The 15,923-nt window shown below is 41.3% G+C and overlaps 1 protein-coding gene across 4 annotated transcripts in view; it reads left to right on the forward strand.

The window, feature by feature from the left end:
* Window positions 1-8,937, forward strand: part of palld (palladin, cytoskeletal associated protein) — a 66,170-nt gene extending 57,233 nt beyond the window's left edge. For all 4 annotated transcript variants that reach the window (XM_066676551.1, XM_066676552.1, XM_066676554.1 and 1 more), the window contains 4 exons: window positions 87-294; window positions 835-1,000; window positions 4,945-5,078; window positions 6,648-8,937. In XM_066676551.1, the coding sequence (XP_066532648.1) occupies window positions 87-294; window positions 835-1,000; window positions 4,945-5,078; window positions 6,648-6,808 (669 nt within the window). In that variant the 3' untranslated portion in view covers window positions 6,809-8,937. The remainder of the gene's footprint in view (window positions 1-86; window positions 295-834; window positions 1,001-4,944; window positions 5,079-6,647) is intronic.
* Window positions 8,938-15,923: the final 6,986 nt, after the last annotated feature.

The raw sequence follows: 15,923 nt of genomic DNA on the forward strand, positions 1-15,923 counted from the left end.
ATTCCCAAAGCAGATGTAGCACTCTGTACACTCAGAATGAAATACTGCTAGTTAATGCATTAGGCTAATACTAAATTCCTTTGTAGGTAAGCGGTCTGCCCACCCCAGATCTGATCTGGCAGCTGAATGGTCAGACTCTCCGCCCAGACTCCACCCACAAGATGCTTGTGAGAGAAAATGGAATCCACTCACTGGTCATCGAACCTGTCACAAGCAGAGATGCAGGAGTTTACACATGCATTGCCAGCAACCGAGCCGGACAGAACTCCTTCAGCCTTGAGCTGATTGTAGCTGGTACGTTGTTTTGGCTTGGCTACTCTAAATCATAAATGTGTAAGCTGTTTTTTAGTAACTGTAGTAATGACGAGAGGGATGCACCGATATGGAATTTTTGGTCCATTCAGCAAATTATTATAGTAATAATAGTTATGGGCAAAAGTGAAACAGAATAACTGAATTTGTTATTATTATTAAGGCAAGTACCCATTCATTCATATATGAAATTTGGAAAAAGAAATTATCAATTATATTTATATATCAATGACATAAACAGTAAATCAGACAATTACTATGAACAAAATCTTTGAATATGATACATTGGTTCCTCAGTGCATTTACTGATACATTTTAAAATACAGAATGTCTGACAGTGTGCCTATGTAAATATGTAGATTGTTGATTATAATTATTTGGCAATCTTGTTCAACATCTGAAAATTATACTGGCCACTGATACATCATGAACCTCTAGAGGCTTATAAATTTATAACAACATAAATCAATACGGCTGCTATAGTGGTTCATTCTTATTATGTCTAACACTTTCTGCTTTTAGCTAAAGAGATGCACAAAGCTCCCACCTTTATTGAGAAGCTCCAGAACACAGGTGTTGCCGAAGGATACCCAGTGCGTTTGGAATGCCGTGTGTCCGGAGTCCCATTCCCTCAAATTTTTTGGAAGAAAGAGAACGAGTCCATCACTCACAACACAGACAGAATAAGGTAGTGCAGTTTCACCAACTACAGTCTTTCTAATGTGGTTTTGCATAATGCATGTTAAAATTGCCAACAGCATAGACAACAAATAACAAACACTTCAAGAAAGGAAAAAAGCCCTCTATATAGAGATCTAACACACTAATAAACAATGTGTTAATTCAATGTGTTTTATGAAAAAAATGTATATTTTAAAGATAACACAGATAACTAGACACACAGATAATATAAAAGATATAAGCACCTTTGTTTTTTTTTAAATTAGGGGTGAAAAAATGTTCCGTCCCCAAACTTTATCTCCACTGACCCGACACCTCAGAGGCTTGTTTGAGATGATTAGAGAAGTCGGCATATTAGAATAAAATTTTGGAAATTCTTTTTACTTTGCCTTTGCTGCTTATGTTTCTTTATGAATAACAACATATGTTTATGTATGCTTAAATATGTGCTTAAAAATTGACTTTTTAACACGAAATAAGTTGGGCGTTGACACAGCAAATAATATGCCAAGATGCAGCATTGGTATGTGTGCTGTCTGTTATTGTTTCTCAAACTACAGACCCATTCCAAAACATTTGAATAAAAAGTTGAATGGAAAAGTTGATTAATTTCCATAAAACCATTCAAAAAGTTAAACTTTTATAGATTTTAGAGGCTGGGCCCACAGTTTAAACGATTTCAAGTATTTTTTTTTTATTTTCACATAATTAGGGCTTCCAGCTCATAAAACCCACAAAAACAGGATTTAAAAAATTAGAATACTGTGGAGAAATCAGCCCAAACTACTCAGTTTTTGCAGAAAAAAAAAGAAATTAGGATCATATCAAATCCGTCAAAATATGGCACTTTCAAAACGATATGTCAATCTTCAATACTTGGTTGGGAATCCTTTTGCTTTAATCACTGCCTCGATGCAACGTGGCAATCAGCCTATGGCATTGCCTGGGAGATATGGAAGCCCATATTTCCTTGATGCTTGCTGTTGGGTCTGGTGGCCCTCATTTTCCTCTTGAGAATACCCCTTAGATTCTCAATGGGGTTTAGGTCTTCTTCTCCTAGGCCCACTTAAGACGCTTCCTACGTTGGCTCAGGTTCAGAAGTGGCTTGACCCGAGGAACCCGACAATTGTAGCCCATCTCCCGGATGCGTCTGAATGTGGTGGTTTTTGAAGCTGTGACTCCTGCCACATTCCACTCTTTCTGAATCTCTGCCAGATTCTTGAATCTTCTCTTTTTGATAATCTGCTGAAGCTCACAGTCATCTCTTTTGCTGGTGCATCTTCTCCTGCCACATTTTGTCCTTCCACTAGACTTTCCATTGATATACTTGGACACAGCACTCTGTGAACAGCCAGCCTCCTTAGCTATGAACTTTTGTGGCTTACCCATCCTATGTAGGGTATCAATGATGGTCTTTTGGCCAGTTGTTATGTCTGCTGTCTTCCTCATATTGAACCGAACTGAGACAACTGAAGCAATTTAATGATGCCTGGGGAAACCTGTGCAGGTGCTTTGAGTTTAGTAGATGATTAGTGTGTCTGACTCAGTTTTCATGCCCTGCAAAATTTGGGCTGATTTCTCCACAGTATTCAATTTTTTTTTAAATCCTCTTTTCGTGGGTTTTATGAGCTGGAAGCACAAATTGTGTGAAAAAAAAATACAAATAAATACTTGAAATTGTTTAAATTGTGGGCCCTGAATCTTTAATCTATGGGTATGTTTTTTCTGTATTGACTAGATCCTTTTAGTGTTTTATTTACTTAGCTGCCTGTTTCACACTCTACACTTGTAAAGTGATCAGTTAGTGGGCAGGGCTAAATGCAGTATCATTAAGTTCTCACATGCAGGTTATCACTCTCTCTGAAGCTGTGTTATATTCTCCAGCAGTCCAAGCCTCCAAGCACAGGCAACTCCATAAATGGCAGCTGTAGAGCGACTGCAGTAGACAGACTGTCTAAACTGCTACCACATGTATACACAAACAGCAACGAACATGGTCTTGTAAAGGGGAGCATATACACAGGCACTAAGCCACAGTAAAATATGGAGCGCTACAGACACTACCGTCTGCACCACCTCAGAGAGATTTAGAGATTTACAGCCTCCATGCTGAAATGGACTTTCTTTACAACAGCGCAAAACAATTAGTCCCAACCAGAGTGAGTTTAAGTTGAGTAATTGTTCGACCACATCAAAATGCTGTAGAAGTGCTTTTATTTGTGCAGTTTTTGGTGCGACAGGCTTAGATGTGTGTTTACACTGTGATTACAACTCTTAAAATAGCTGACATTTTAATAGTCTAAAACTGTCTCCAGTTAAAATTAATTCACAGAGTGCAATTATTATTTATTTAAAAACTCTTTGGCAAAATCTGACATGACTAAAATTGTATTCCTCTATTTTCAGAAAAAAATATCTTTTTTTTTTGGATATGTTTCTGCTCACACAATAAAAAAAACAAGTAGTCAGTGGCTTATTACAAATACAGGCAATGCCGACCATTAGACCTCGTTAGACCAGTCAGAAACTGAAAGCTTAAAATCTGAAAGAAGGCCTGCTGTTATTTACTTTGCCTTGGTTACACAACTGCCTCTAAATACTGATAAAAATACATACATAAAAATACATAAATACATACCAAACAGATTAAGCAAATGAATTGCATTTCTAAGTTTGAAATCTGTTTGATTCATTTGATTTGGTTAGTGAATATGCAATTAAGTTAATAACACCATTTAAAGGTGTAGTGTGTAAGATGTAAGGATGTAAGATCTAATAGCAGACATGGAACAAAGTATACAAAACCATTTTTTCATTGGCGTATAATTCCCTTTAACTTTTAACTTTAAGTATTTCTATTTTGAAATAAGCATAGAATAGGTTGTTTTCCATCACAGTTGTTCAATCCAGATGGAAGGGCTGTATTATGTTAGTTTTGAAGTTTATAAACAAAATATTACAACATATGTTGGATGTGATGTTTGTTATGGACAGCGATATTAGTTTAGAGAGCGAGATTAGCTTATATCAAGGCAGTATAAGAACTGTCTTCTTCAGTATCTTTCAGTCACATGCTGACCTCGGACAGCGCCTCGTAAGCCCTTTATGCTGCCGATTTTCAATCAAATTTCTGCATTTTCCTTACTGATGAACATTTGTTATTTGATACATGATTTTGAGCATCTGTAAATAACACAAACCACAAACTTCATTAGAACTCTCTTAGGGCTTCCCATGTATAAAATCACTTCCAGCCCTCAATCTGCAGTTCATGATGTGACATGAGGTAATCTGCAAACAACCTATGACTTCTTCATATCTACATAGTGTGAGGGTTCTCTTCAGACAGAGGCCACCATGTTGCACAAACATTTTCCCTTAATGGACAACAAATCACTGGCCCCAGAGAAAATATTTAGCATTTTTTATGTTGAGGTAAAAGCTTGGAAAGGGAGGGCTGAGGGAGTGGAATTAATTAAGTCATACATTCATTCATTCACTTCCTGTAATCGCTTAACCAGTTCAGGGTCGCTGTGGGTCTAGAGCCAACCCAGATTCACTGGGGCTCCAGTCCTTCTCAGGGCAACACTCACACATTCACACGTATGAACACTTTTGAGTCGGCAATCCACCTACCAACGTGTTTTTGGACCGTGGGAGGAAACCGGAGCACCCGGAGAAAACCCACGCGCACAAGGGGAATATTTTACACAATACATCTTTATAAAGCACAGAACATAGATTCTAATGTCTGTGCTTTCTGGTGTAAAAACATTCATCTAAATTCCATTGTAAAAAACTGATCATTCACATTTCTTAAACTGTTATTCTAGGGATAAAAACATTATATAAATGTTTGTGTGTAAAGCAGCATAAATATGGATATTTGTTAGTGGTGATTGTATCACTCCCACAAATCTTACATTTGCTGTTATAATCTCCACCTCCCAGCATGCACCAGGACAACTTTGGATACCTGTGTATGATCATCCAGCCGGCTTTGAAAGAGGATGCGGGTTGGTACACAGTTTCAGCCAAGAACGAAGCCGGCATCGTCTCTAGTACAGCACGATTAGATGTACACAGTGAGTAAACTGCACACGAGACCAAGCTCACAGGGTTTAAATAACACCTTACTTTCCTTCTGAGACATCTGGTATAAAAAGTTTCATTGAAAGAAGCCCAGATCAAACAAAGGAGTTGAGTGGCTGAGCCAAAGCGAGGTGATATCCGATAAGAATGTGTGTATTGACTGATACAGATCCACAGTCAATGCAGCCAACAGCAGCAAACTCCCTTTCTGCACTCAATGGTTTGTCTGCAATGATTGCTCCAGCCTGCGCTGCATGGCTGCCATTAACAACATTTTAAACAATTGTAATCTCCACTCAAAGCTGTTACATCTCACAAGGGTTCATTAGCTCAGGTTAAACCAACACAGGGCTGGCAGCTTCCCTTCACTGCTGTTATACAAGTGCCTAGTAGAGGGGATGTAGGCTTGGGCGTCATAATAGTAACCACAGCCTTTAAAAATCCAATTTAAACACTGGGAATGATCCAAGCAGAAGAATAAAACTGAATGTGATAAATAATAAACATTTCTTGATGCGATCCTGAGCCAATTTAAACCATGTTTTAATGGGCTACAATGGGCTTCTCTGTGGAAATTCCTGTTTTTATCTATGATTATATTTAAAGGGATATCACCTAAAAATGCTAAAGTGATTCTGCCGAGCTGGAGAACACTTAAATTACTTAACTAATATAACAGGACTTCGGTACTAAGACATTTCTGCTTAAGGAAACAAAGTGTGGTGCTTTTAAAAATCACCAAGATAAGCTCATGGTGTCAAAATAGGGCTAAAAGTTTTAAGAACTAAAAAATAGAATCCATAACTAAGAAATAAAAATTTAAAAAGTAGAGGGCTGTTATTAATATTGTGGGTTTTAAAAACAAATATTTCTGTATTTACTTATTTATTTTGTATTTGCGCTTTTCATTGCGCTTCTTGTCAGTTACGCTTCTCTCAGTCTTACTTTATTTTCCAAAACCTTCTCGCTTTTTGAGTTCTGTGTCTCACTTTCAGTTTGAAAAGCACACACACAGTACTCTTCCCTCGCCCTGTAGTTCAGCAGAGGCACCATAGTCTAACACACACACACACAGTAATGGGGAGTGTAGAATGTACTCAGTGGGCAGGGCTTATCTCCAAAAGCCAATGGCTGACTTAATCCTGCAATTGTTTATCACTCAGAAGCGATAAGCTTTTTGAGATAAGGCACTTTGAGATTTGTTTCAAATGTAAAGTGCGTTATAAATAAAAATTATTATTATTATTAGTTTTTCAAACTGAAAGAGAGACTCTCAAAAGCGAGAAGGTTTTGGAACTGAAAGTGAGACATAACTGAGAAGAATGAAAATGGAAAGCTCAAATACTTTTGTTCCAGCCCTGTTTTTAAAACCCTTATTAACAGTCCTCTTCTTTTAGAAATGTAATTTCTCGGTTATGTATTCTGCTTTTTGGTTCTCAACACTTTTTTTGACGCTATATAAGACCTTTTGCCCGTATAGTAAACGAAAAACCATGAATCTGCTCCTCTTAAACACATCTTGGCTGTTGTTTAAAAACCCTCTCTCCTTCTGTGTCTCTCAGCTCAATGGCAGCAGCACAACACCCCTAAGCTCAAGAAAGTGCGTCCGTCTACCAGCCGCTACGCAGCTCTGACTGAGCGAGGCCTGGACGTGAAGGCGGCTTTCTTCCCCGACTCCAGCCCCCTGCCACCCGGCGCCCTGGTGGAGAGTGATGATCTGTAGACACGGCCTCGTGCCTGACCCATGAACCCTGACCCTCTGATCCTAATGCCATTGTCCACAACATAACATCAGCACCCAGTACGAGAGGGATTGAAACCTGTTTGGAGATGTGTGGAAGAAGAATCAAAGCCAGTCTGTCGGTTGGTTCAGACTGATTTGGAAACCATTTTAACGCCATGGGAGAAGAAATCCATGCATCTCCTGCTTTTTTTAATGTCCCCTTTCTTCATAATGGGCAGTGGGGCAGCGTTATGGGTGCTGCAATGAAGTCAAAATCCTGCTTTGAAATTGACTTTTGGGTGTTTTTCAGTCTACACACACACACACACACATTTTGAGGGAGGAGGTACTATGCCCATGATCACCTTGTTCTGCTGGAGGATTTCTCAAGTGCCTGAGAGAGGACAAACAATATCAAAAGATTAAACTAAAGATAGATAAATAAATAAATAAACAATATTCATATCAGATAAAGTAGCATCTAGTTCTGCATGTTACAACAGTGCCAACATGGAATATTTTTCATTGTATTTACTCAGTGCCTTCGTCTGTATTTATAAACTGCTGGAAGAGGCCTGTTCGTTTCTAGCAGTGAGAGAGAGAACGGTGGGGTAACAGGGCAGTGTTTTAAAGGTGGCGTTGACTTGTATACTGCTGGGGTCACGTCCAAACTTGGATGGGGTTGATAGCTTATGGGCTTCATGTATTTGTGTATGGAGGGTCTTAAAATCACACCGAATGTATTTTTCAATGTGACCTGCGGCGGTTTAGATGTAGATAGACGGAACACTATCACGAATATCCACCAAATCTGGACCTAGAGTTAGCCACAATGCCATAGATATTGCACAAGGCCGGGCCTTTTTTTTTCTTCTTCTCCTTTTATTTCATTTTAGTTTTTGTGATTGTTCACAAGGAACTCGATACTGGGTTGTTGTTGAAGTGGGTTTGAGAGTGAAGTGTATTACAAAGTTGGTCAAAAATAAAGAGAGAGAGACTGCTTTTGGATGAACCGTGGATGTTTTTCCTGTGAGGGAGGAGAAGTGAGGATTTGTGATGCTTGTGGGAGGGGATAGCTGAGGAGAGCATGAACAGGATTGGCTCTGGGAAAGAAATTATTCTGTAACCTCAAAGAGAGAGTGAATGTGCTGTCACATGACGAAAGGTGTTTGCTTCTAAAGAAAGTGGTAACATTTTACTGTAGGTCATCCAAGGCTCCATCACCCTATTAACATTTTCCAACAAGCAATTCACTAAGGGTGTGTTCAGAATTGTTACTTTTGGTTTGATCAAAATGAACCCTGCTGCGGGTGCTCTGTTGTTGCGGTTCGGATGAATAAGTGTGAACATTCCCAAACTAAATTTGGCGTGCAACTAACGTGGCCCGATACCGTCTGAGCAGGTGGGTGTCGAGGACAAACTCCCTAACATCTTCTCTCTGTATCAGACACTCTTTGGATTGTGTAGTGGAGGAATTGGCACTGTTTTGACTCGTTTTATCTGTTATACCACCTCTTGATCTTGTCATGTCCCTTTCTTTTTTACTTATTTATTTAGGTTCGGTTGTAAAAGTGTCCATGTGTTCTTGGACCAAGCCTGGACTAAAATTTAACAATGTATCATTTCCTTGTTTGGTCCAGACCAAGGGAACTGAACTACAAGTCTGAACACACCCTGAAGCATTTACAACCCTCAAAAGTGTTTTTTAAACAAATAATAAATAAATAATAGGTGCCATACAGCCCTATGAATAACGTCCTACAATAAAGTGGTTCCCAAGGATGATGATGTTGGCAATGAGAATGATGAACTTGAAGATAACACTTTGGAATCTTTTAATCACGTGCACACACAGATACTGCAAGTTATAGCGATGGCCAAAGTGTTTACCACTTGCGTATGACTGAATGCTTTTAGTAAGCAGGAGAAGGAAAGCCGTGGAGTGCAGTATTTACAGTTAGACACAGACTTGTTAAATTATATTAGTGATTGTCTCATGGCTTTTTTGGCCAAATTCAAGCATAGTGTACTATTTAAATGCCAAACTATGTACTGCCACCACGCATCATGTAGACCCATTTAGAGCTCACTCTTTAATAGTAATATATTTATCTATCTCTCTATATATATATATATCCACATATGCAACTCTGGTACTTATAATACAGTGACTTAGTTTTTTGGACAGTTGGATTCATGTAAACTTCACAACATTAAAGCTTGCGATTTATTTCACTACATATTTACTCAAACAACTCCTATCTTTTCCTTTAGTGTTTTGGATATTACCTCTGTCTCAAAAGCGTAAGGGGACTCATGATGCAAGGTTTTTTTTGTTTTGTTTTTATTGTTTCTTCCTTTCCAAGCCAATCTGTGCCTGTATATGGAATGTTCTCCTGACTCTATTTTGGTTTTTGAACAACAGTATAAATAAAAGTCTCTGGAAGTACTAATCCTGTATAAAATGTGCATGTTTTTGTTTGAAATACATTTTTTTTAAAAAGCAGTATTTGTGCAATGAAGTGAAAGTCTGAACTCAACTTTATCATACCCTGTATGTCCAAAAGGTTATAGCCATCATTAGAATGAATGAATTCAGGTACATAAGGGTGCACTGCTTTTGGACACAGATGTTTAATTGTTCATGCAAAATCTCCAAAGAAAAGCTTGAAGATAAGAATTACTGCCCATGAGCTTAACACCACCAAGTGTGAGCCACAGAGTTAAATAACCACCAACTGTGGAGTGATGGTGCACCCTCCAGTTAGATGACTTGTAGTTTTTGGTCCAGAACTAACCTTCTCTGACAGAAATGTTCTAACAGTGTTCAGCTTTGCTAGAAGAGTAGAGGCTCTTATTACAGCAAAATGGGAACAAACTCCGCTGTAAAGAGCACATGTCCAAAAACATAAGGCCATGTAGCAAGCGCTTGGTAGCGATTTTTAGGTTCAAGCACAGGTCGATTGAATTATGTTCCTGTTTCAGATTTCGTCAAACCGTTCCATCTTTAATTTTAAAAACGTGGTCACAGGAGGTTCCACACCAGGCTTCATTTGCCATTAATACAAAACATGTTTCACGCTCAAACGCCATACTCCATGACGCCATATAAATCATAAATCTACTGTCATGGCTGAGAAAGATAAGGGTTATTTTGTAATTCGGTGGGAGGGAGAGACCCTGTGTAATCATTTCAGAATTAACAATAATTCAATACGATATGGTTAACTCACATCTAAACATGGCCCCTTTCTTATTAGTCATTTCAACAATAATAAATGCCACACAGCTCCAGGGCCTCGGGTTCCTGTGCTCTATTCTCACCTTGGGTCACGGTCTGCGAGGAGTTTGGTGTGTTTTCCCTGTGTCTGCATGGGTTTCCTCCCAGAGTCCAAAAACATGTTGTTAGGGGCATTGAATATATATTTATTTCCAAGCACATATTAATTTTTATCAGTGTCAGAAAGATTTAAAACATATTTAAAATAAGATTACACTGTGTCTAACACAGAGTAGATCATCAAACCTTGCAGTATTTAACTTGTCAGTATCTTATGTTAACTGTTCATTCTACCGCCACTGATGCCCTTTCATCTTTCAAATCTCAAAAATAAAGTTACCAACGGTTTTATTCTCGTGTTCCCAAAAGCCTCCCATTCAAAGAGTTATTAGTATACTTTAGTTCACTATGTCCACCATCAGTTTCGATGGATTTGTGCATTGTATTGGAGCATCAGTGAGAGTTTGGGATGTGTAATATTGTGATACACACTGCTAAAATGATCACAATGTGCTTATTAAACAAATAATTTGATTATGTCAAATACTGTCCATACTTTGATTACTGTCCACCCCAGAGTCCAGACTTCAAAAAAAAAGGGTGTTTGTGTTTGGGATTACTCACATTGTGGGAATTTAAAAAATATAGCCAGCTACTAAGAGTACATTTTTAAAACGTTGAAATACCACTGCTGGTTTCTTTCAAATGAGAGTGAGGTTAAAGGAAAGGGTGGGCACATTATGTACTTGATATCATAGAATTAAAAAAAAAAAAAGGAAAAATAAGCTGTTGAGGTTTGTGTTCACTGTTTTGACCCCTTAGGAATTCCTTGTTTTCTATAGCCATTTTTACTGGAAATGAAGTGAACGAATGGGCAGCGGCTGAACATCTGTCTTATTGTTAGCTTAAAATACTAAAACGGGTGTTAACTAATTAGATAATGTATACAGAGTTTGGGGTGATGAGTATGGGTTTGGTGTGTGTGTGTGTGTGTGTCAGAATAACACATGACATAACACAGCCCCTCAGATGCTCCACTAGTTGACCTCTGACCTCATCCTTCGCCACCATGAGCGGGCAGTCGTAAGCTGACCCCCCAAAATCACTCACTAGGCTAAAAATAAACTCCAGCCCACTGTTAATCCAGCCCAGCTGTGTGTGTGTGTTTGTGTGGGTGTGATTAGGGGTGAGCAAACCTTCTCTCATGTGATGGAAGAATAAAACATAGGTTTCCTGTTACACAAGAAAAACAATTCTTCCAGTGCAGGTTCTAATTTTAAAATATGTGAAGATTGAGAAGACAGATGTTGCCTGCATTTTTTATAGCAACAAAATTGTAATCATAGTGCTCTGTACTCATGCTGTATAACTCACAGCATACTTTACAGTGTGTGCATATTGGACTTTGGGCCATCTTACTAAAAGATAAAACCTGCTGAATACTGAGGGGCCCCATATAGAAAGAAAAGAGTTTCTGTGACATCACAACCATGTACACGGTCACAAAACTTCACATTTTCAGTTGAGCTACGTGCCCAAATACAGAGGAGCCAACAACAGCAGAGGTTCTTTTCATAGGTCAGTCTTAAAGGAACAGTAACACTTTATTTCTTAGTGATAAAGAAAATGGAATGGTATGAGAAAATGGTCATCTCTTGTCATTTTTAACGGTTTGCCAGAGGGTATGTCTGAGTAACCAGCATCATCTAATGAACAATGGGAGATTTCTGACTGATAACAGCAATGAGGAGCACTAGGAGCAGAAAAATATAAAATGCCCACCAAGTCAAACTGCAGATGAGTGCTAAGTGTCTACCGTACAGCCACCTCACTGTTTAATGCTAACAGTTGAACAACAATGGACCTGGGCTATCACAGATATCTTTGCAAAAACTGTGTCTTTATTATTTCTAATCATACAGACTTTTAATAGTGATTTATAAACTGAGAAATTGCACCAGGAGTGAATTCATGAAGCTGTGTTTTGAGTTCCTCTAACAGATCTTCTTCACATCACTCTCATTCCACTTTAACCAAAAGTTTTCATATGGTAAAACTTACAAAAATAAGTCTTTCGTTGCGAGGAATACATAAAGTTTCTTTTGCAGTGATGGACAAAGTACGCAAACCATGTACGTAAGATAAAAAATTACTCCAGTAAAAGCAGAAGTACTCATTGTAGATCTCCCCTTGAGAAAAAATACAAATGTATTTGCCTTCAAATGTGTTTAAGTACAGAAAATAAAATTACCTTGACTTTTATGCCCCTAATGTCCTATTATCATTTTTGTAACAAGACTCATTGTAGGTGAAAAGACTGTAGTGTCACTCTTGGTTCCCCAGTCTTTTAATAGATTGTCATTCATTTGTCTGGCACGGCTGAACAAAGATTAAATACAATGAAATATGTTATATCAATTATTATATATACCCAAGGTGCTGCCCCTCCAAACCAACAGAGGTCACTCTCTCCTGAGTATTAAGCCCAATTTAAGCTTCTGTGTTGAACCTATGCCTCAGGCAGCACGGCCTGATGTGCAACTCTCCAGAAATGTAACTTGCCGTATCTACGTAGACCACAACGACTGTGATTGGTCTGCAATCGGACGAACATGGTTCAAGTTGCTCAAGTCAAAATGTCCAGAAATGTTTAACTTCTCTACACTACACAGACGCTGAAGCACATGTTTAAACTTTCACAATGGCATAGGACACTTGTCACTTGTGCACAACAGTTTTTACTTATTTAGGAACACTAGGCAAGATTTGTTTTTTTTTTTGCTCAACCTAATAAAATTAACTTTTACAGAACTGTACTGAAATTGATCCATGAACCATATGAATGAATAGTAATTACTAATGACTCAAATACAGCCAAATACTACATGGTACAAATCATTTTGTTAATTCATAGCGGTTCTAAGAACTGAACGTGATTACTTACAGTCTCAAATTCACAAAACAGTTAGCAGTCACACAGCTCCAGGGACCTGGAGGTTGTGGGTTCGATTCCCGCTCCGGGTGACTGTCTGTGAGGAGTTGGTGTGTTCTCCCCGTGTCCGCGTGGGTTTTCTCCAGGTGCTCCGGTTTCCTCCCACAGTCCAAAAACACACGTTGGTAGGTGGATTGGCGACTCAAAAGTGTCCGTGAGTGTCTGTGTTGCCCTGTGAAGGACTGGCGCCCCCTCCATGGTATTTTCCTGCCTTGCGCCCAATGATTCCAGGTAGGCTCTGGACCCACCGCGACCCTCAACTGGATAAGCGGTTACAGATAATGAATGAACCCTTCCTGGATCAGGGCCTTGTCGTGGCGGAAGGGCTTGTGTGGTCTCATGACCTCCAGGGCTATGTTGTCGGGAGCTGTTAGCTCCCAGTAGGGTCTCCCATGGCGAACAGGTCTGGAGTGAAGATCCAGACAAACATGATCCAAAAGCATTCCTATGAGTACACACATTAAAATTCAGTGTACCCTGCCCGGGAAAGGGTTACCGGGACCTACCCCTGGAGCCAGGCCTGGGGGTAGTGTCCGACGGCGAGCGCCTGGTGGCTGGGCAGCCCACGTAACCCGGCCGGGCTCAGCCCGAAATGGCAACGTGGGAGGATCATGTAGGCTCACCACCCGCAAGATCCAGAGTAGGGGTGCGGTGCAATGCCCATCGGGCACAGAGCGGGGGCAAGGGGGCCCCTGGCGTCGTGGAACTTGTCAGCGGAAACTGGTTCTTGGTACGTGGAACATAACCTCACTGGGGGGGAAAGAGCCAAAGCTGGTGCGTGAGGTTGAGAGATACCAGCTAGATATAGTTGGGCTCACCTCTACACACAGTGTAGGCTCTGGAACCAAACTCCTCGATAGGGGTTGGTCTCTCTCTTACTCAGGAGTTGCACAGGGTGAGAGGCGCCGGGCGGGTGTGGGGATACTCACAAGTCCCCGGCTGGCGCCTGTACAGCTGGAGTTTGTCCCAGTAAACGAGAGGGTCGCCTCAATGCGGCTCCGGCTTGCAGAGAGGAAAACTTTGACTGTTGTGTGTGCGTATGCACCGAACAGCAGCTCAGAGTATTCGGCCTTCTTGGAGGCAGTGACTGGAGTTCTAGAGGGGATTCCATGCACTGACTCTGTTGTTTTGCTGGGGGACTTCAATGCTCACGTTGGCAATGACTGGAAAACCTGGAGAGGAGTGATTGGGAGGAACGGACTGCCTGATCTAAACCCGAGTGGTGTGATGTTGTTGGACTTCTGTGCTAGCCATGGTTTGTCCATAACGAACACCATGTTCGAACATAAGATTGCTCATAAGTGTACTTGGTACCAGAGCACTCTGGGCCAAAGGTCAATGATCGACTTTGTGGTTGTGTCTTCTGACCTGAGGCCGTATGTTTTGGACACTCGGGTAAAGAGAGGGGCTGAGCTGTCAACCGATCACCATCTGGTGGTGAGTTGGATCCGATGGCGGGGAAAGCTGCCGGACAGACCTGGTAAACCCAAACGTATTGTGAGGGTGTGCTGGGAAAAGCTAGCAGATGACTCTGTCCGGATGGATTTCAACTCTCACCTCCGAGAGAACTTCTCACATGTTCCGGAGGAGGTAGGGGGAATGGAGTCTGAATGGACACTGTTCCGGACCTCCATCGTGGAAGCGGCTGCATGTAGCTGTGGTCAAAAGCTTGTCGGTGCCTGTTATGGCGGCAACCCAAGAACCCGTTGGTGGACACCAGGGGTGAGGGAAGCTGTCAAGCGGAAGAAGGAGGCTTTTCGAGATTGGCTAGCTCGGGGAACTTCCGATTCTGCGGATGGGTACCGGCAGGCGAAAAAGGCTGCAGCTGTGGCAGTTGCTGAAGCAAAATCCAGAGCATGGGAGGAGTTTGGAGAGGCCATGGAGAATGACTTCCGGGCGGCCTCAAAGAGGTTCTGGAAAACACTCCGACAGCTCAGGAGGGGGAGGGGGGACACTGTCCAAGCTGTGCTCAGCAAGGATGGTGAAACTCTGAACTCGACTGAGCGTATTGTTGGGCGTTGGAAGGAGCACTTTGAGGAACTCCTTAACCCGAGAGACATGCCTCCTGTACAGGAGGTAGGGCCAGAAGTGTCTGGGGGGTCAGATTCCATTTCCTTGGCTGAAGTCACTGAGGTGGTGAAAAAGCTTCGCAGTGGCAAAGCTCCAGGAGTGGATGAGATTCGCCCAGAGTTACTGAAGGCACTTGATACTGTGGGGCTGTCTTGGATGACACGTCTATACAATATCGCATGGACCTCGGGAACGGTGCCTTTGGATTGGCAAACCGGGGTGGTGGTTCCTATTTTCAAAAAAGGGGACCGGAGAAAGTGTGCCAATTATCGTGGCATTACACTTCTCAGCCTCCCGGGGAAAGTCTATGCCAAGGTGCTGGAAAGGAGAATCCGTCCGATAGTCGAACCTAGGATTTTGGAGGAACAATGCGGATTTCGTCCTGGCCGTGGAACTATGGACCAACTCTTTACTTTTGCACAGATGATTGAGGGGGCGTGGGAATTTGCTACTCCACTCTACACATGCTTTGTGGATTTGGAGAAGGCATATGACCGTGTTCCCCGAGAGATTCTGTGGGAGGTGCTCCAGGAGTATGGGGTGCCAGGGTCGCTCCGGTGAGCCGTACGGTCCTTGTACTCTCAGAGTTTGAGTTGTGTTCGCATCCTTGGTAGTAAGTCAGGCTTGTTCAGTGTGGGCATTGGACTCCGTCAGGGCTGTGCCTTATCTCCACTCCTGTTCCTGATATTCATGGACAGGGTGGCGCGGCGTAGCCTGGGACAGGAGGGCTTCCGTCGAGGAGCTCAGGAGGTGGCATCTCTGCTTTTTGCGGA

The sequence above is a fragment of the Hoplias malabaricus genome, chromosome 7 (assembly GCF_029633855.1).
Source record: "Hoplias malabaricus isolate fHopMal1 chromosome 7, fHopMal1.hap1, whole genome shotgun sequence".
NCBI lineage: Eukaryota > Metazoa > Chordata > Actinopteri > Characiformes > Erythrinidae > Hoplias > Hoplias malabaricus.